The sequence below is a fragment of the Cyphomyrmex costatus genome, unplaced genomic scaffold (genome assembly GCF_001594065.2).
Source record: "Cyphomyrmex costatus isolate MS0001 unplaced genomic scaffold, Ccosl1.0 scaffold273, whole genome shotgun sequence".
NCBI classification, from domain to species: domain Eukaryota; kingdom Metazoa; phylum Arthropoda; class Insecta; order Hymenoptera; family Formicidae; genus Cyphomyrmex; species Cyphomyrmex costatus.
The window spans coordinates 690,765-713,974 of record NW_017276833.1 but is presented as its reverse complement, the minus strand read 5'-3'; the positions used below and the strand labels follow the sequence as shown (position 1 = coordinate 713,974).

General features: G+C 34.4%; 1 protein-coding gene across 1 annotated transcript in view; it reads left to right on the top strand.

The window, feature by feature from the left end:
• The first annotated feature begins 3,842 nt into the window (after positions 1 to 3,842).
• Positions 3,843 to 23,210, top strand: part of GEFmeso (Guanine nucleotide exchange factor in mesoderm) — a 47,360-nt gene continuing 27,992 nt past the window's right edge. Inside the window, exon 1 of the mRNA XM_018540883.1 lies at positions 3,843 to 3,924. Within this exon, the coding sequence (XP_018396385.1) occupies positions 3,843 to 3,924 (82 nt within the window). The remainder of the gene's footprint in view (positions 3,925 to 23,210) is intronic.

Below are 23,210 nucleotides of genomic sequence, written 5' to 3'. Positions count from 1 at the left end.
ATTCAACATTTAAAATGACATCATGATACTTAAAATTTGTACCAATGTACTGGTGAATTTTATTATTCTCTCTCTCTCTCTCTCTCTCTCTCTCTCCTTGAGGATAATAAAATTCACTGCAAAGGAGCATTTGTAAAACATATGATAAGATCTCACACACATTCTTTAATATGAATGGAAAGTTTGATCAATATCAGTGGTATTTCGGACTTTCAAGCTTATTACATCGAAAATCTGCGATTTAGTCAATTTTATTGTCACGCTGTACTACTTTTTATAATTTGATACAGGTATCCTAATTTAAGTTTAAAAAACATTACTCGTTGTATGTTTAATCATTGTTAGTGCTTTTGTTGATGAATTTATGATTCATTTATAGTTTTATATTAGAATTTTTTTACAATACATTTGTGATAATTTATTTTTTATCATTATAAGTGATGATAGATATGTACATATACCTGTGTGTGCCACAACAAATTATTACTGCTTTAACTGAGACTAACTATTATCAATCGTACATCATTCGTATTTATATTTTATTTCTATTTATGAAATGTTTTATCATATTATTTATGTATAGAAATATTAGATACTTGATTTTTAAGAAAGTAGAGATATGTAAGGAATTATCTAATTAAATTTTGCGTATAAGGTTTGTATAATGACAATGTTGTTGCAGAAAGAATATCTCTATTATCCGCCAACATTTTGTACGGCCCGATACATTATTAAATTACATCACTTTGTATAAATTGTTAGTAATAAAATGGACTTTAGTAATAATAATTAAAGTCACCGCGCAATAAAAGCGCATTCTCCTAAGTATTGTTAGAGAAACGACTATTGTTTCATAAGAAAGATGCGATCATTTAAGTTGATATACTTCAAATGAGGAAGGTGTAATCAAGTGTAACTACGATCAGAGATAACAGAGAACTACTAGATAGAAGAGGAATTGTATGTAATAAAGTAAACTGTGTATTAGACTATACTCGCATCGGCATTTTCTTATAGCAATCTTGTATATACACGTTGTTTGTACGATGCGAAATATAAAACAAGTATGTATGATCAACAGATCGAATGATTTCTTTCCTCTATAATACAATATTTATTATACAAGTTATTACAATGAATATTACTGCAGAATGTATGTCGATTAATTAATTAATTCGCATTATTAATTACCATTAATTTAAACGCTACTTTTTTTTCTTTCGTGAATCTTCTACTCATATTTACGGCCATTTTTTTATCATTATGATTATTCAGTTATTAGTCAGATTTATTATACTATCACAGGTTGTAATTATTATATTTTTATATGTAATTATTATCTTTTTTTTTTTTTACTTATTAATAACACCTCGTATACGCTCGGTTTCGGCCTATTATTAAATTGTATTTTCCACGATAATTTTCGTTTACGACGGATTAAGGGACGACGTCCTAACGTACAGCCTTCTCCATTCATCTCGCCTTTGCGGGATGCAACGCTGGCCGTCTAATAATAGAACGTCGGCGATTCCGTAGAAGTATCGTGCACGCGTAGCAGGCCCCTAATGTATGCACGCGCGTGTATAGGTGCGTGTATTCTTTCAAAAAAATTAACGCAACTCAGCGCGGGGGATATAAAGGGCAGGGGGGAGGGGGGGAGAGGAAGAGGGGTCGTAAGAATGTGTAGCAACGACTTTCACGGAACTCTTGGTTGAGCAATATATATATATATATATTCGGGGAGAAGATCTTTTATTTCGAGAGAGAGAGAGAGAGAGACGTTACGCCGCTCGTTAATATTCCACGCAATGCGTGCGCGTATCTCAGCTTCCACTTTCTCATCGAAACGTCTCTTAAATACCTATATCTTCCGAAATGTCGTCTTCCGACAATTTTGAGAAACATTCCAGCGATTTGTATTAGAAGCTGCGACGGAGACCACTCTATAGATCAAATTTAATTTTAGTATTTAGAGATGTATTAAAAATCATATAAAAATTTATATATATATACTATATTCATATTTTTATCTAATTTCATCTAGCAAAAACCAATTCATGTAAATATCGACATGAAAATTACTTTTATTAACTATAGTATATTAACAATAAATAAATTATAGTATGCCGAAACTTTTATGTAAAAAGTATTGTTTGTATATAATATTTTATATATGTATAAAGTGTAAACGTATTTAAGTACTACATACATTGATATTACATGGATGCTTTTATTCCTTGCATTGTACGTACATTTGATGACACACACAGGTCGACTCAAATAACAAAAATAACTGTCTTTGTTACTTTTACTGAGTAGAAAGGAAAACAACAACAATGTTTGTGTCGATTTGCGTTACTAATGCAGGATTGGTGTGAAAAACGTATTTTACACATGTTTTCAATATTTAATCGATGTTATTAACATCTTTCAAGCATATTTTTTATAATACTGTTTGAAGCAAATTTGAAGTATAAAGAATAAATTTAAAAAGGACATACCATGTTTTATTCTTCCAAAAAAAAAAAAAAAACGTTAGTCTTTGTCATCCTGTATTATAATGTTCGTTTCTATTAACGTAATTTTAATTAATCTTGGTTCTAATTTTTCATATTTTTCAGTTCTAAGAATTAAAAAAAGAAAGATAAAGTTAATTTTACATTGAAGTTAATTTTATATATCGGTGAAAAGCTACTCGGCGTTAATGGAAAGCTACACCTTTTTGTTATCAAATTATTACTACACTATAAATCTGATTTGATTCGATCTTATCGGTAGTCACATAATAATTAATTCCGATATAATACACTGGGTAGACAGTCGAAAAATGATTTATATACCCATATCAAGAAAAATCCAATTATTATATTAATGTCATTTGTCATTTATTTTTTACGATTCTTTATAAGTAACAATAAAATTTTGCTTGATTTATGATTGATATTCTCTATCCCGCTTTACTCACTTTCTAAATCTTTTAGAACGAATCTCATTCGAAAGGCAACAATATCAAACTCATCTTAAAGATTAACTCTTCAAAGAAAATTAGACTATGTTTTGAAAATGATTGAGATTGAAAATCACAGATTTTATTTCACCAATGAGAGGGCGAAACAATTTTCGCTCCATTCATTTTGATTGGTCAAATTTTATCTTCAATCTCAAAGTCTCTGTTTCAAGAGAAAGTCAATTTTCACTCTTTATAGAATGAGACGTTTCGCTCCGAAGAATTTAGAGTACATACCTAACGATACTTGTCACCTTTTATTTTACGGTACACAGATATCGAAATGCTTGATTCGCATTTTCCAGTAAGCGCGGGGGTGTCGCGCCGCGCGTTTCGCGGAATTCTCAAGAACCCCGGATTGGTCCGTGGGGATCGTTCACCCTCGGTGATTTTCGGCACTCCGCGCACCGCGCCGCCGTATCGCGCGGCCTGGCCGCGGTCGTTGAATGCGGTCGAATGTCAGTCGCGTTTCATCCCGCGGTCGCGTCGCGCGGGACGCTCCTCTTGACGCTCGGGTTTGGCGCGCCGCGGTTGCTCCGCGCGCCGGTCGCGCGTACCGTTTTCGTTGTTCCGTCGAGCCGCGCGCGATCCGTATCGATCACTCCTCCGATCGTTCACCCTTTTCCGCGGCGAGACACTTTCGGCGCCCGCAAAACAATGTCAGTCGCGATTGGCGCGCGCTCGCGGACGCGTCGCCGCGTCGTTCAACGCGGCCCGGCGGGACGTCGCGCTATGCGACGAGTGCGATGATCGTGGCGTGTCTCGCGAGTAACGACGTTGATCACTTTGACGGATCGGCGTGAGGTCGCGCGACGAGGGACGCGCGCGTCATACGATGGGCAGCGAGGCGGATGTGGAAGTCGCGGGCACCAACGCCGTGGATTCCGACGGCTCGGTCAGCTGGGAGGACTTCTTCGGTGGGTGCTTTTATTATTATTTGTCTCTCTCTCTCTCTCTCTCTCTTTCGGGTTTAGTAGATGTGTGTACTGTAAAAAAATATCGGTGTTTACATAATTTTCATCACGTTGCAGGTGTTGATGTCAGTTTTGCTTTCCATTTTCATGCAAGCGATACTGATTCTGAATAAGTTATGCATTTTATGGATGCTCCACAAGAAAACCCTTCCGATTTTGGAAGTGTCTCCTCTGATTTTGATAAACTTTCAATACGTATGTTATCTTCCAGACGAAAGTAAGGGATGCGTTTTATTTGTTATTGTATTACAATATAATAATGAGACTCCAAACCTCTTTAAAGAAGTTTCATTTTTGTTTTGTTTTGAAACGAAGAATATCGTTGAAATTGTAAGAGATAAAAAAGTATTCGGAGTAAAAGGTTTGGAAAGTACTTTATAACGATTTTTATTTGTAAAAGTTAAAGGAATGTTTTAAATTATAATTATTACCGTAGTCTTGAAAATCAATCAATTTCTATACATATTTAAAATATTTTTTTTCTATCTCTTATGTAGCTTCGATATTTATTCCGAAAGAAAAAAATTGATTGAAAAAAATACGTGTCCCGTATATTTATTTAGAAAACAGTATATTCAAAGTTCAAAATCAGGGATGGATTTCTTGGGTTTCCCTCTTCAGGTATAATAATAGCGTCACTTTATCCTTGTTTACTTTGGAGACAAAGTTATCGCATAAGAAATACTGGTTTTAAAACCTTACTTTCTTTTCAATGCGTGAGTTATTAACAAAATTCACTAAAGCTTCTACAGATTGTTAGTAAAAGCTCAGTTGAAACTTACTTTTTAAAATAACAAAGAAGGTGCATTTAATTGAATTATGACGTCACGAATAAGAACCGTTTGAGTTTGATGATAGATGAAAAACAACTATATGAACGCCAACATATACCTCAAACCCCTGATGTTTATCTGTTTTCTGTGCGTGCGTGTAAACTAATTATATACTTTCGGAACTTAAAATGAAATAAGTATACGCATTTAGCGTAAACAAGAAAGAAAGTCTAGTGCAATTTTTAGTGCAGAAATAAAAAAAAAAAAACAGATCTTATATCAACACCATTTTGGTGAGGATTTAAAGCCGGTGGTATTAAATCCACATTAAGTTGGTATTAAATTAATATCAAATATATTAACACCAACACGGTGAAAATGATATTGACACCGCATGATTTAAATTTATATCAATGTAGTGACACGCACATGCATATTTTTTGTATTACATTTATTATGTTCGTTAATTCATGGAATTGTAGTTTCGATTTATGGATCGACAACCGCGCTGCCGATTATTTATGCATTTGTAACTTCTATTCCCGCGAAAAAAAAGTTAATATATTCTAAAGAAAAGTCTTGTAAGTTCTTTATAAAGATTTCATCAAAATTCATATAAAGAATTTATAAAGTCTTTATATAACCTTATAAATAAATGCATACTTGTATGTATTTTTAATATAGTTTATATTATCAACTTATTTAAGTTTAATAAGTCCTTATTAAATTTTATCAAAGTCCAATTTATATAATTTAATTAAATCTTAATAAGTTTTAAATAAGTTAAATTAATATGTTTTAATATGGTTTCAACAAGTTTTAATAAGTTGAATTAATAACTTAATATGCATCATTATATGGTCCAAATTAAATCTATATAAGGTTTTAATAAAACCATATTTATTGGAATCGTTATTAAGTATATTATATTAAATTTTAATAAAATTTATATTTAATTATATTAAATCTATATATATATATTTTTTCGCGGGTTTGAAATTGTCTGTAAAAGTGCAAAAAACGCTTTAACAGAGTTTACAGTTCAACGCTTCTTATTTATAAAAGTTAAAGAAATGTTTTAAATAATATAATTATTACATAGTCTTAAAAATCAATCAATTTCTACATATTTAAAATATTTTTTTCTGTCTCTCTTATGTAGCTTCGCGGATTTATGTCGAAAGAAAAAAGTGTATTAAAACAAATACGTGTCCCTTGTGTTTATTCAGAAAATAGTACATACATTCAAGGTTCATCCGATCTGACAATTCAACTTGCGGCGCGAACGTCCCGCGTCGCGTCGGCTCGACCAAATAAAAGTGCGGGCGCGCTACTAACGCACTCTCGAAACGAGCGACCCGGATTAATGCGCGTCTCGCTCGCGTGTTCATTCAGCCTAATAATGCGCAATCGTCTTTCTCTCCACGCACTTTTATTGATCCTTTCGACTCCGGCGCAACCGCGCGAAACTCTCGAACGCTATACGTGCGCGTAAACTCCAGGCTTGATTACACCTCCGCGATTTATTACGTCTTTTTATAGGGCGGGTTCACACCTTGAGACGGAAAAACGGAAAGCGGACGAGCAGTGGCCAATCGGAACTCGCGCTGACGGTCGACTTTCTGTTAGGTCTATGCCACCTTTGCTACCAACGCGAGTTCCGATTGGCTACTGCTTTTCCGTAAATACTTTTCCCTTATACTTTGCTCGAGCTAGCGCCGCTACATTTAGAGATCGGATAGTGAAAGAAAGAAGTAAAAGAAAATATATAAATAGATGTGGGAAATATATAGTCGAAGAGAGAGAGAGAAGGCGGATTATCGTATCGTAGATGTTAAGCTATAACGAAGCGTACGAAAGATAGAAATATCATGTTTTTCTATGAAATGTAAATTATTATACATTCCAGATTCGCATTGTGAATTTTGTAATGACGTCACATCAGATTTACAGATTTGATGTTTAATTATTATTGATATAATGTATAATTATTCCTTTAAACTTTTGTAACTGAAATATTCGTATGTAGACATTACGTCGCGATTTACAATTCTTTTTCTTTTACCTAATCTAATAACTTCCTTTGTATTGAATTCGGTGTAATTTTCTATTCGGTGAGGACTCAATCGCTATGTTTTTCTAGCATGTTTCTAGAGTATTCTTCCGGATTAATTACCTTTTTGCGTTAGAAGGTTGAAGAGAGCGTTCGCGTGGCGTAACATATTTCTCCATTAGAAAGTTCCTCGCCCGCGGAAAATTATTTCATAATGACAAAAAGCATAATTGAGACGTTACGCGTGTAGAGAGGCTACCGTGAGGTCAAGAAGCTAACTCGAGACCGCAGTTGCCAAGATTAATCGCTTATAATAAATCGGCGCGAAAAGCTCGCCGGAGTCGCAATGCTTTCGCTCGCGTTTGGATTTCATTTGGTCTCGAGAGGTTAATTGCTGCTCGAAAAATATAGTTCTGACAATTAAATAGCAATTGATATATATATATATATATTATAGATTACAACGTAGAATAATTATAAAAAATAAAATGTTAATTTTAACTCAAAGACGTTGAGTGGATTTTCTGAGACACGCAAATATTTAAATATTGTTTCGTTACACAACATTAGCTCGGTTTGGAATTCTTGTCATCGATAAAAGTAAATGTCTGCTTCTAAGTTTGTCGTCCACTTTTGAGATAACTAAATTGCTAATGAAGTTTGAATGAGAAGCAACAGTTGACTATAAACATATTTATACTGATTTTTAATATATCGTATATATGGGGCAATTCCATCCCAAGTGTGCCACTCGAAAACTTTTGGATTTTTAATTTGGCTGAAATTTTGATATATTATAGTATATATTAATTACAGTACCCATCGCGCAAGAAGGTACCATGATTTTTTTCGAATTTTTTTATCAACATAGTCATGAGATATGAATTTTTTTTCAAAATTCGCATTTTTCAAAATTCGCAAAGTTATAGGCATTTGAAAATTGCGAATTTTGAAAAAAATTTATATCTCATGACTATGTTGATAAAAACATTCAAAAAAAAATCATGGTAGCTTCTTGCGATGGGTACTATAATATATCAAAATTTCAGCCAAATCAAAAATCCAAAAGTTTTCGAGTGGCACACTTGGGATGGAATGCCCCATATATATAGTATATATATTTTTGCTTGAAAACTATTACATTCTAAAAAAAAAAACCCGAAAAGTTCTTGGATTTGTACTTTCTCCTCGGCTGAGTAGTTGAGTATACGACTTTTCGCCTCGCTTCTGCTAGTTCGTGGGTAGTAACTTCGTTTGCAAAACGACGACCATTCGACCACTTCCAAGACAAGTGACAGAACTTAAGGATGCAATACCCGGCGCGATGCAAAAAACCACCGCTTTGCCGGATGCAGCTTAGAGTGACGGCCGAACGCGCGCGCGCGCGTTTCTTACAAACGTGTGTGCGTATCGTATGTACTTCTTGCCCTTTTACGTCGTGTCGCAGAGCGAAAATTCGAGCAGCCGATCTCTCGTCTGGATCTTTATATGCCGGTCTAAAAGTTGCTCGAATCTTTCTGGCAGTACAAAGGTCATCGTTGTACCTTTTCAAGCACGTTAAAGTACGTTGACTCACATTTTCTAAATGCGGTTGCGAAATATGTATATAACGTCCTTAAGTTTCTCGAGCTTTCAAATGTCGAAAGATTTAATTTCGTAAATTCTCGGAAATTTGGAGTGTCAACTTTCTATTGAACAATTAAAAAGATAAGTCTTAATTATTATCTTAATTCTTAACCTTTCGTTGACAATATAAGTTTCAACTCTTCATAGAAATCTTTGAAAAACAGCAAGTGTTTTACTCTCCCTCTCTTTCAGATTATATTAGAATCTGACAAAATTTTAGTATACTTGTCAAAGCTTTAACGAATTTTTACAATTATAAGAGTTGAATTGTTTATTTATCTTTATAGATTTAAATTTATCTACCAAAATTCACATTGAAAATGTCGATAATGCTTTTAAAGATTCCAGAATTGTCGAAGTGTTAAAGATCTATGTCCGCTTCTACTAATTATAGATAACTTTAATTCTAACTTAATTGGTTCACTTTTCATCTTTTTCTAATTTTTAAGCACTTTTCTTAGGCCTTAGGACATGGAACTTTTCTAATTTAGAGAAAAGGATAAACAGTAAGTTGAACGAAAGTTAGTTTTACATTGGTGGAACCGGGCCTTGGAACTAGAAAAAAAATGGAGAGTTCGTCAAACTAGGATCATTTTGAATATAATTTCGATATTTTCCGATAAAGTTCCGTAATGTTGAAATTTCGTAGAACAATACTCGATGGATACGAATGAAAATACAACGGCGAGAAACCGCGTTTGTTCACTGGCATCGGTCCTCATAGTTCCGCGTGCGCGATTGAGATGAATAAGCGGCCGCTGCACAATTTCGACGCGCCTCGCCATCTAACACGGTATCGTATGCGCGCATTTAACGCCGATCCTCCTCGGCGACGTGCATTTCCATGGTTCGACGACTAACATTCGGAATAGGTATCCGGATCGTCTTGCGTGTAGACGACGGACGTTCTGGGCCGCACGACATCGCGACCACCACGATACTTACGGTCCTGGCGTGGGCCTCGGCTGGAACGTGTGGGCGTGCACTTCTTGCTCTCTAAACCCCGCGAGAACGCCGAGGGCGATCCACGGGAACGTAATGAATGTCCCTGGATATTTTTTCGAACGTAAAAGAGATAACAGTTATCAAAACGTTAACGTGACGTTCTTCATACGTTTCGGCGAATGCGTTAGTACGTTTATAGTGCCATTTAATCGCTTTAGTAATTTATTATGGCTTTATGTAATACGTATATGTGTGTATAAAGACCGACTCGCGTATAGTTTCATCCTCTATCACCGGTACCGTAAAACTTGACCTGAAGCACAGCCACGAAATGCATAAAAAGACTGAAAGATCATTTACGTATTAATTTTCTTTGAAGAAGACTCAATCCACGAGTCGAAACATGTAAAGTTAAGTTTTACAGATTTGATGATTACGGTTATATATTTTCGTAAAAGTCTGTTCTTGTTATATATATATATGTATTTTTCATATTTTCGAATTTATTCTCGCTTTCTTGTCATTTTATGTTATTTCATTTTATCTTTTGACTCTACACGATTAAAGAAATTTTAATGTTTGACTCTTCACTTGTCTTTTTAGTTTTTTATTTTAATTTTCTTTATTATTATTTGACAGAATAGTTTTTTAGAACAATGTCGCGAGAGGAAGTGTGAAACTTAAAGACCCTTCTGTGAAATTAGCATGACATTATTCTATAAATACAAAAAGAAGTAACGACAGTTCCAGTAGCACTTTCTATAGTCTTTTTTATAAAATTAGATAAAGTTCCGCGCATTTTTTTTTGTACCAAAAAACGAAATTCGCACTCCATATTTTCAATTTTAGTTTTTTGATACAAAAAACAGGGAACTTTGTTTTATTTTTATACGGAACTATTGTAAGTATATAGAACTGTGAAAAGCGCTACAAAACGTTAGAAGTTAAAGAGAAACTTAATAACAGGAAACGCAACTTTGTGCAACAGACATCACGCATGCTTATTTGTGCAGAAAATATATTAGCGTCGTCAGGCTTAATAGGAAAGTCCGCAGTGCAGTGAGACAATTTGTATACGAGAAAATACACATACACGTAAATAACTTAAGAGATGCGATAATATCTTGCTTGAAGCGAGTACGTAGAAATGTAACATTCTCACGAAAGACAAGTTTTCTTTTTTTTTTTTTTTTAGCGGAATAATAGACTCTAGGGGGAGGGGATACAATTTGGAAATAATTATTTATTAGGTTTTCTAAATAAAAGAAATAATGAAAAGGCTCTATATGTATAAAACAATACAAATATAAGGAGGGCAAAGAGCCAAGTAAATCTATCGGACAATATTCAATTGTTTAAAATTTTCATTCTAATTTGTAACATTGAAAATGACCTGATCGGAGTCGAAACGTTCTGTTAATTTGTAATTTTTAAAGATTTATTAAAGCGTGGCGTTTTATTAAATTTTAAATAATTGAATATTGTTCGATATAGATTTACTTGGCTCTTTGCCCTTCTTATATTTGTATTGTTTCTAAATAAAATTATATTCAAGTAAAATATATTATTCTCTCTCTCTCTTCGTCTCTTTTAAAAGATGTGTATACCATGTATCATGCCCACACGCAACTTGCAGCCTGCGAGAGTCGCAGCAACTGCGCTTCTCGACGTAGGTTCTTAACTTCTTACGCATGCACTACGTTTTACGCACGCATGGGGCCGTACGCGTGTGCGGCTCGCAGTTTAGATCTTCATCCAAGACGCCATTGAACTTGATTTCCCGCGGCCTCGTTTGCACGTGCAGAAATTGTAAAGGAGAACCGCATCGCCTACGGCGGCGCAGGTTCGCTCTCGCAGACCGGAACGCGCGCATCCAGCAATGTCCCTTATCTCGTCTCGTCTCCCATTTAACTAAACTTGAACCAAATTAACGCTGTACGTGCAATGTTGACATTATTAATGACTCAGCATGTAGGAATGTAAAATTTATTTTTATTTGTTGTATTTATGTATGCAATTTTTATCTCTGCTTTGAACAAAAAAAAACCGTATACTCTCAAACAATAAAGATATTTTTATTTCTATCCGAGGGTATATAGAGGATAGAGATTTATTTCTCTCGGATAATAGATTGTTTATTATGAGCATAACAATAAAATAGTCAATTTTATTACTTTTTAAATAACAGATAACTAATTTTTTTGAACTGACGAAAAATCAGTTGGATTTGTTATTAAAAAAATTTATAATGTGTTGATTATTTTATTAATTAGGGGAGAATTCCCGAATGCGTACTGGTCGCTAAAACGTACCTGATCAATATTTTATATTATTACTTAATATAGGCAACGTTTAGTAACAATAATATAAACTACATGAGAAATGAGTAATATAGACAAAAATATAATAATCTATATCTTGTTTCATGGATGTTAGTGGCGGTTGAAGAAATCTGTTACATGTGATATTAATTTTTAATCAACTTATGTAACTGATAACAACACAATCATTCAATTTTATTATAAATTTAAAAAAATATTAAATGAGGAAAGGGCACCGAGCTATAAAGGCTAATAGATAATTTAAAATAAGTAATTATTATTATATTTAATAATATTACAATTAATAATAAAATATTTGGTTTCCTTCAATAAAAATTATTAAAATTAGATATTAATTAATTATTATAGGTATTAGTTAATGATTGAGTGGAACAGCAATCGGCGACAATTGTGACAGGGTCAGTCGCAATTTACTGTGATTTCTTTTTAACGCGAACTACTGGATAACGCATTATCTAAACGGAATCGTGCTGCCCTTTTCCTCCTCCGTTATATTCCAACATTCGCCGTTTACCACGTGATAGAGAGAGGATGTTTATGGGCGCTTTGTTCTTCTTTACACGAGCTCGTATTTCCGCAACTTTTGATCATATATTCGCACCCACGTGAAGTGCGATACCGACTCATTGCGAGTTGTAATCTGTGTCGCATTTGTAATTCAAATGCAAATAAGCATTAAATAATTTGTTTCTTAAATTGCAATCGTACTTCAATTGATAAAAAAAAAAAACTCTAGTTTTTTTTTACATGCTATATCTTTTCTCTCTCTCGATGGCTCGATCGTGTGCATCTCTCTCGTTAGCGAAATCGATCGCGGGATCGAGGAAGTCGGCTTGACTCGGGAACTGGCCACGGCACAAAGTGTGAACGAACCTTTATCTCGATCCAAGCGCGACGTCGCTTCGCTAAACGTATAAGGGAATCGTAACGAGTAGCGACATTAGGCATCTTGGCGACTTAACCCTTTTCGGTTGGCGAGGGTATCCGGTTTTATCGGTTGTACTTGAGTATACACGCGAGTCCGATCATATGGGACGAGAGAGAGAGAGAGGGAGGGAGGGAGGGAGGGAGAGGGAAAGAGACCAGGAACGATCCGATCGAAAACGTCCGATCGCTTATTTTATTCTCGTCTTTATTCTCCGTCTTGGCGTAGTTCACAACGGATGCTGAATCCTGAATCGTACGGCCAGATCTGATGGAAAAATCGGTCGACACTTGACCTTTTGACTCGCAATGTCCGCGTCATTAGATCACTTTGATGCTCTTATCGTTATTTTTTTTTTCTTATTTCTATTCTCGTTATTTTTTACTCTTAGTATTTGTCTAATTCTAAGAAAGAAAACGTTCAAATCGGCGTGAACACGGTTGATACGGTTCTACATATTTTTAACATTCCAGATAAGTATAGGGATGTGTAAGTTATGGTATGTCGTAATAATATACCGGACGATCAATGTCGAAACGCGATGACCGCAATAATTAGCTTAAGTTACATGTCGTCACTCGTATATTTTGACAAATGTCACGTGCAGTTTGCGAATATTGCGAAAGTGCGAGGCGCGACACCTCTTAAATATTGACAAACGTGCAAAGACTAAACTTCGTCGAATGCGTATATTTTAGGTTTTTAGGTTATTGCCTTTCGCAGAGATAATTCGGGAACGCAAAAATTAGGACGTGAGAAGCAATTAAATAGTAAAAAAAAAAAAAAACCAAAAGTGTAAAAACTCTGTAATAATTTTTGTAAAAATAAAGATATCGAAAAATGATGAAACATTTGTTCTAATCTTTCAAAAAGGGTATAATTTTTTTTGAAATATTAAAACACTCCATGTTTTACCGGTTTTTGATATCTTCGTTTTTACTGAAACTATTATCAAGTTTTTATATTTTTGGCAAATTTCGCGCGCGCACACACACTGAAAAAAATGTTGTTTATAGTATCAATGAATGACATTTATTGATTTGAAATTCATTGATATAATGAACTTTTAATAGATATTATGAATATTGTATTGAGTATTTTTCATTAGCTAATAACTGGATTTATTAATATAACAAATCACTGTTTATTAATATAATGTATTTGAATATATCATAACTTAATGGAACATTTAATTAAATCAATGGAAAAGTTCATTCTTCCAACAAATATGTTCATAGACTTAATAAATTCATTCATTAGATGTCTATTATAAAATTTTATAGAAGTGATAAAATACATTCATTATATTAACGCATTTTTTTATTAGTTAATAAAGTCTGCACATTAACTTAATAATGGAATTCATTATATTGTATTAAAGAAAATGTTTATTGTTATTATAATAAATCCATGGTAGATTGTTTCATTGTACATATTCATTGTCACAATGAATTCTGGTAATAGTTTAATAACTCAAATTAATCATTTTATAAAACCTAAATCATTATAGGAATAAAATTGTTCATTGGACTAATTTTAATGAATTTTTTATCAATACCAATGAATATTTTTATTGTATTTACGTACATTTTTGGTTCAGTGCACACATCTATAAAAAGATATACGTGTATCGTTTTCATGAAGTAAAGTTAAATGTCAAAGTAAGAGGGAATAAACATGTATTAAAAAACGACTCGGTTTTCTTGAGAAAACGTTGACCTCTTTCCAAGACCAATCGACTTAACATTCGTGCAGCTCAGGAAAAAAACTTGCATCGCTAATGCGCGCGTGTCGCTAATGTGCAACAGAGGTGTGAAACGCACTCGTGTACGTCATGCATTCTGTTGTACGTGTGAAACGTGCTTTCGCACGATCTAAGTACTAATCGACGCGAATGATCTCTGATATCGTGCGCCGCCTTGTCGATTTAACCACATAAATTGGGCTCGACTTATAGCTTTTGTTAGTGGAAATCTTTTTTGAAAAGAGGATTGAGAAATTTCAAGTTAAAATCTTTACGATAAAAAAAACGTTTGCCTCTTGCTTGACAAAAGGGTGAAATAATGAGGAAAAAATGACTGAATGAAAAATATAAAATTTTCTCCTTAATAATTTATTTATTACATAAATTATACGTCAATATCGGATTCTACACAAAAAGAATAATTTTGCTGAAGTATCTGAAAATGTAGCTAGATATAGAGCTGAAAATAATTTTTTTGGACATCAAAATAATTATGTAGTAGAATGTCGAAATTTTTTGCATATCGCTCATACCTGAGCATTCTATTAATTTTGACAATCCAACAAAACTATTCTCAGATCTGTATCTATATAGCTAATAAATTTCTAGATACTTTAGCAGAATTATTCTTTCGTGCAGGAACGTAATTAATATTTCCATATATATCACACTTGTTAGCTACACGGTATGATTCACACTTGCAATTCTCCGAGTACTTAATCCCCTGTCAAGCGAGGGAGCGATTGGATTCAAATGTTACGCAAATTGAACGAGCGACATCGCGACGCACAATTATACGAGATAGTTGATTTAAAATCGCTCGTGGTGTGGTTTGCCTGTCGGCGGGTAGCACAAATCGCGCGCAAGTACATCTCTCTGGAACATATATATGTATAATTGGCTTGTCGTCGAACTGCGTGATCAACTGATTAATTCAGCCATGGTTAAGTACATTCCGGAATTATTCGAAGGATACGACTAGGTCTATTAAATGATAATATAATGCATTGCGTATCTGCTCTAATATAATTTCGTGTCAATTTATATATTGATTACATATCGTATGAAAAAAATTTCGACGCGCATTTAAGGATCTACCGCACGAAATTACATTAGAAGCATCCAAGATGCAGCTTGACCGTAAATGGCTTATTCTCATCGGTATTTAGTTTGGAACTCTTGTTCCAAATAAGAGATTTCACATTGTTAATAATGAAGATTTAATAATTATAGAGTCATAACGCATTGGAATGTGAATATTTAATCACCCACGTATACACGTAATTAAAATGAATATGCGATTGATCTGATACTCTGTTTTATTCCTGTAACGCTCGTGAATGACGAGATCTATTCGTGGATGTGCTGGCCATCGGAATAAATAGAAAAGCACCTGCAAAGTATCCAGATTCAATGAAGAGTCACGTTGTTATTATTATTATGTTCGACTACTATTATTATCTCGTACTACGTGCAATTATTATCTTATCTTGCAAGGATGTACTGTGATAACGCGAGTCCACTTACAACCGTTGATAAGTGCATCAACAGGAGAGCTCTCGCTGTCCTCGGATTTTATCTCCGAGATAATTGCACTGATCTTTCGAATATGTGTTATTATATGTACATTAGAGATATGGATGTAGATTTTTCATCACCTTTCGAAGATTATACATGCAACAATCGTCAATTTACCCTTTTTGCCAATATATATATGTCTGAGTATATCTAAACAGTAAAAATGTAATAATTTATACTTTCTAATTTCGTTGGAATGGAATCTCACTTTAAAGAGTGAAAACTGAGTCGGTCTTGAAAAAGTGATTCAATTTTTCAACCTTTAAAAGTGAGATCTCACTTTTTAGAATGACAATTCGCTCGAAACGTTTTAGAGGATATATGAATTGCGCTATGATGCTCCACGAGATACAAATCCCATCTTCCAAATAACAAAGAACAGTTTTACGCAGACTTTGTCATTTTTACTTTTACACAGTAAACCTTGACAATAACGTAAGCAGCTCCTATGAGCTCCTATTTTAACAATCAAAGTTGCTAATTATTTCCCTGATTTGTCGGATGGGAGATTTAAGATGGATCGACTAGGATACCTAATAGGACTTTCTATGTGAGTCAAGGTCATCGGAGCTGCTTCCGTTATTGTCAAGGTTTACCTTTTACATTTTTAGCGAGAATTTTGAGAAACATGATAATAAGTAATTATGTGTTATTATCTTTCTCATTACTTCGTCTCTTTGAGTCTTCTCTTCCAATTCTAACAACAATAGATCACGTTGCACCGATTAATTGTAAGATATTGTCTAACATGGACATACGTTTATGGCAATGAAACAGCTAGTTCACAAAGGACATTCCATTGTGTATTACGTGGTCCGCGTTATCTTTTGTCTTACGAATGTGACTGTGAATGCTGAAATAGAACGAAAAGGGCGACGTCACATCGATACACAAAGGGACAATCTTATCGATCCAAAATATTTCTATTTTTCTAAAGCCGACAACATGATGGACATAAAGCGAGTTTTTTAATTCATCGATTAATTAATCGCATTATGGGCAAAATTGCATTTGCGCATAACGCGATTGATAAAAATAAATTAAAAATTTATGTACACAATAAAAAATATAACTTTAGAGGAAACCATTTTATTAATATTGATAAAGGTAGAATACCGAATGTGTGCGTTTTTGATTAAACGTTCATTAACTTAGAAATCTATATTAATTAATTGAGGCGTCGAGTAATCACCAACAAATCTGAAAAAACAATCTGATTCAAGAAACGAATATAGGCGTCGGACAAAAGTGGAAGAGGCCTGTAGACGTGCTCCACATGAGAAGATAAAAAGGATCATCAATATTAATTAATGAATATAATTTTCTAATCGGAAAAGGAAATTGTTTCTTTGAACTAAGCAATCATCGCAATCCTTTGAAAATACAATGAAATTTGTCTCGAGACTTTTGAATTTACCCAGATTTAATACCACCTCATTAAAGCAATCGCAAAGCAATCGTCAAGCGACCTGAATGCACGAGTGAATGATAACCATAGCCGAGGGTTAAGCTCGGCAGTACCGAGAATCGTGTAATGTATGATGACATGCGTAACAAGACTATCATCGGCAAAGATGCTTTTTGCACGACGCGCTATGAATATTGAACAAGGACTTGCGCATTCGTAATAATAATGGGGCGTTTGTATGCGTTATTATATATAGCGGAAGAGCGGGATATATCGCATCTCAAGACAGACCTCGAGATATCGCCCACAATATCTCCAAAATCAACCGATGATCGCGGTTTATTAATGAAATCCGATTTGCATACATCCAGTGCACAGAGACAAGCAATAGTTATAATTTGCGCCGACCTGATGCTGTAAGAAATAGCGATCGAGATAAGAAGTATAAGATTCAGAGATTATAAAAGCAAGAAAACTTTTAAGTCGCTATTCACAAAGTCGAAATTGACAAAATCAATGATCGAGATAATCACAAACTTTTAAATTATAGCGAAGTTTTTTTTCAACAAAGTTTGCGAATCATTAAAAATAGACTTGATGAAGTTAATTTCGTAAACAACTTCGATGCTCATTTCTCTTGGCGAACAAAATGTGTAATCTGTTTTCTAATAATGTAGATTAGATTATATTAGTAAATCTAATAGAATAAAAGTAACTTCAGTAACATCTCGATAATCGATATAACTTTGTGACATAATTTTTAGAGACAGAAGAAAATCATAAGATTGTACCTCCTTCAAGAGCCTTTATTTTCTTTCTTTTTTTACGAAAAATGTGATATTGCTTCTCTTTGTTATCACGTCTTGTTCGAATTTTCCTAGTACAATCTCCACTCGCGTTAAAATATTTGGATCTCACGATGTGCCACACTACGTCAACAAGATACAGTCTTGTTTCGCGGCGGCACTTTTTTCGCGCGGTCGACTACGAAGAGCAAAACCGGTCTGGAACGAGTCCGCGGAACGACGCTGATGCGATGGACGGTTCGATGCGCTCCGAGGTTGGCGTCACTGTCAGGTTTTGGCAATTAAATAGCAATTGAGACGGAATGGCGGGACAAGTGCATTTCTCCCACTAAAATTGCTGGACGATCTTTAACTCCCTAGAAGTCGCCAAGCAACTCGGGGGATGCTCGAAGTAAATCGCTGGTGCTTTGAGTTAAATTGCAAAACGATTTAAAGTCACTAATGTATCAGATACACAAAACGAGCACAAATTATTACGCAATGACAGTGACAGCTTTCTGATATGATCCTCTTGTTGTGTCCTATAAACAAATTAAATTCTACATAATATTTATAACGTTTCTGCTTGGTTGCATATGCTACTGCAGATTCATATATATACTTTGACATACGCAAGTTTTATACAACTTTTTGCGTTCTTGCACTTTTATTTGTGTATAGGTATACACCAGACTTGCCCACAGTTAAAGTTTCATAGAAATAGAAATATAATAAATTTTTAGTCAATATATTGAGTGCAAGACATCTCTCGCTCTCTCTCTCTCTCTCTCTGTGGAATACGTACAGTGATTATTTTAGAGTACATACGTTGGTAAGCCTGGTCGCTGTCATTACACCCACGACGCCTATGTCGCGCGACGTAATAGGAACGTAAACCGTACGAGCGGGCTCACGGCCTTAAACAAGTTTTTCCTTCTTTTTTTTTTTTTTCTTTTCGTAGTTTTGTGATCGCGGTGTGCACGGGCGTCGCAAAGATTCACGAATTAACTGCAAAAATGCATTGAAGAAGTATATTGATCTCCCCACAAGATGAAGCGAGAAACTGAATCGTTCTATCCATATTATTTCCCGAAATTATGCGACTTTGTATATATTTTGATCCTGACGATAGTTCTTGTTAATAACAAGATTTTGCAACATAAAAGCAAGCGGGAATTGATTTGGCACACTCGAATGTGCACCGCATTTCATTACGTAAAAGAGTATATGAAGACGAAGGATGGGTTCAAGGAGTTAGGAGAGGCTAAAAGAAACATTAGACAAGTTTACGAAGTGAGGAGTTAGACAAAACACAAAGAGGAGAAACTAAAGGAGTTAAGAAAGAATAGAGATAAGAAACTTGATAAAGAGAGAGGGAGAAGAGGGGGAGAAACATGATAGCAGGTGGGATAATTAGATAAATAGAGTAAAGGAGAGGCGACAATGTGTGTAACATGTATTGTAGAAAGAACCGCGAGTATTGAATACTATGGCTGCGATAATATAAAAAAACACGGATTGACTGTGACAATATATTTAAGATAAAGACAATATAGATAAGATAGAGCAATAATAAGAATAGAAAGGAAAACCAGAAGTAATGCGATAAGCAATTAAAGTAAAAGAGCGCATGAGGATAGTATGGATGATAGAAATAATGTTTCCGCGAAAAAAAAGTTAATATATTCTAAATAAAAGTCTTATACCTAATTTCTTTATAAAGATTTCATCAAAATTCATATAAAGAATTTATAAAGTCTTTATATAACCTTATAAATAAATGCATATTTGTATATATTTTTAATATAGTTTATATTATCAAACTTATTTAAGTTTAATAAGTCCTTATGAAATTTTATTAAAGTCCAATTTATATAATTTAATTAAATCTTAATAAGTTTTAGATAAGTGTTGAATTAATAATTTAATATGAAACATTATGTGGTCCAAATTAAATCTATATAAGGTATTAATAAAACCACATTTATTGGAATCGTTATTAAGTATTATATTAAATTTTAATAAAATTTATATTTAATTATATTAAATCTATATATATATTTTTTCGCGGTTTGTAAACCAAATCCTTCTTTTGTTGGCTTTATGTAAGTGCTAAAGAGAATAAATTCTATTCCATATATTCTATAATACATGTATGTATGGTATAGAGTATGTATCGCTCGTTGGAAAATGCGTTGGCCGAACAGGTTCGTTCGCGAGATATCCTTTTCAACTTCGTTCGCTGTTACGCCACTGCGCACGCGATGATGTATTTCGCCTACCACGCGCCCTGCGCGGTCCATTCAATCAAAGATATTTACACAGGGTGGAAGAAAATAGAATTAAGACAAAAGATCTTATCGTAATGCATCATAATTCACCATTAAAAACAATTATATTTCGAGGTGACTGCGAATTATTGTTATGCCTCATCACAATTTTCATTTTGTAATATCTAATGGTTAATTTCGTTAAACAATTCTGTTTAAGACGGTGTCTATTGAATAATGGAAAGATAATAGTTTGTTAAAATTGAGGTGTGTCGAAATTGTGTATCCGAGTATCAATCAGCGACCTTAAAATTATCAGTTCGAGTTTGCAGTAATTTGAAGAGAACGTGTAGCACGTGCAATTTTCGGGACGCGTCAAAGATCACGTTCGTTGCGAGAAAGAACTGATTTACGAGAGCACAGTGGCCCTGTGAAAGGTACGGAATGGAAAAGGAAAGGAGCGGACTGGGTTGCAACGCTTCGCGAACTCGTTAGAAATGCTTTTCACCGTTAGTCAGCTGACAATCTTCCAAGAGTTAAGAGTCCCACTGTCAAATTCGATGAATCTTGCGGCAATCCACGCATCGCGTTGCAATTTAGGTGATTCTTAATCCTATCAGATTACGTTGCAATTGAATTTTTGAATTTAACCAATCAAGGAGAAAGAATAGCCATTATATTAAAACGCAGTGATATTTTCGAATTATCTTTTTGACGATGCGTGCGTTAAGTATTTTAAACATGTGAAGTTTCTTGGAGTATTGATAAGTTTCTATATTTACTCTCTGAATTTTCTTTAAACTATTTGAATCTCGTTCCAAAAGAATGAAATTTACCCGGAAAAAGTTTAAAGAGTATAAAATTTGATTTCATAAAAGAAGACAAATACGCTTTTAATTTTTGAATATCATATTTTTTTTGAAAGTGCGAACGATTTATATTTTGATTAATAAATTTCGCTTTTTTTGCAATGCAGATTAAATTAAATAAACGGTCTATATCGAGCTAAATTTATTGTTCTTGAATTTTATAGTATAAATGAGGACGTAAAACTAAAGTGTCGAATTATATTTTGATGCGTACGTGAAACGCGTGCGACACGGAGGTACGGATGTGATATGACGGTTTGCGAGCCGTAAATTGATTTCAGGCTGTCCGGTTGCGGCTTTTTGGCACGGATCTTTGTGCAAGGCGACACCTTCTCAGAAATATAATCTCGGCGACGCATACGTGCGACTTGGGAAACGTTTTGCTAACTCTTACCTGCGCGCACACGTAGTCATCTTTCTGCGCTGATGTGTGAACGCGCTTCTTTTCTTTTAACCCATACACTTTCAGCACCTTCAAATGCACACGAACGTCCGCAACCTTATTCGTGTCCAAATCTATTTTGTATGTTAAAATAACTAAAAGGCCTAAAAAATTTTGAAAGATTTTATACATCTCATTTAAAGCTTCTAAGAAATCTATTACATCTTTAGAAAGTTAAAAAAAAATTAAATATTCAAAAAGTTATTTTTAAAAACATGATGAAAGAGAGAGAGAGAGAGAGAGAGAAATTTTAAAATTATTTTAGTATTAAATCTTTAATTAGAACTGTAAACTGTAGTTACCTAACTATATTCCTATCTTAATTGTCTGCTGGTAACTAAAGTCTTTAAAAGCACCATGAATATTTTGATTATAAATTTTGGTAAACAAATTTAAATATGTAAATAGTAAATAAATAAAACACAATCCGACTTTTATGACGGAAAAAAACTCATTATTATCGTATATTACAATCGTGACGCGATTAATTGCAATCGGTCGAAAATTGCTGGCGCTTGCACGCGCTAGAACAGCTCCATTGCTGATCCGTACGGTAAACTCGGTGCTCTAATTGTGACAATTAACCGTCATTGTTCCTCGAGCACGTACGTACGTAAGACGAGGAGAATGCACAACCGTGCCCTGTGCCGTGCCCCACACGCCGCATTATAGCACCAGAAAACCGTAGCGTCGTATACGTTATCTGTCTTTCTTACAATATCGACTTTCGGACCGGGCGTGAAATTAGAAGTACGCGCGTGAAAAACCATAAAAATTAAAAAGATATGATCGGAGGTGAATTCGACACGCTTTTTAGCGAATAAAAGTCGACCCGTGTGAAGCTGGCCCCCCCATATTAAAAAATCGATTTTTTTCTTCATGCATTCGTTTGCTCATCGTTTGCTCACGAATGCTCAGTTGGAATTTTCGTTTGCTCGCCCTTAGTTCAAAAGATATACGAAAATTATGTTTTGGGGGGCCAACTTCACACTGGCCCCCCCGGGTATGTTAAATTAGCACCCCAACTATAGTACTCAGGAGTTCTGATTAGAGTTCCCACTTCCTTTTGACGAGACGAAGAGTTCTCTATAGTTAATAACAAGAGTTCCGCTCAATAAACATTTTTTTATATTTTTTAAAAATAGGGTGCTAACTTTTTATCGAATTTCGAGATGGAATAGTTCTGATAAAATGGGGTGCTAACTTTTTATCGAATTTCGAGGTGGAATAGTTCTGAGCGGCTTAATAGCTTCAATTTGCAATTGCCTAGAGTTCCTGATATGTAAAAAAAATTTTCGAATAATAATTAGTCCAACGGTTTGCAAGATACAGCGACATTTGTTAGAAGATCAATAATTTTTAGAGTATATCTCGGAAACCGTTGGTCCAATCGCTTTTCCACCTGACAGTTTTCGATAGAACTCGTCGAGAACTGTAAGAAACGCTACTCAGAACTACTCGGTACTCTC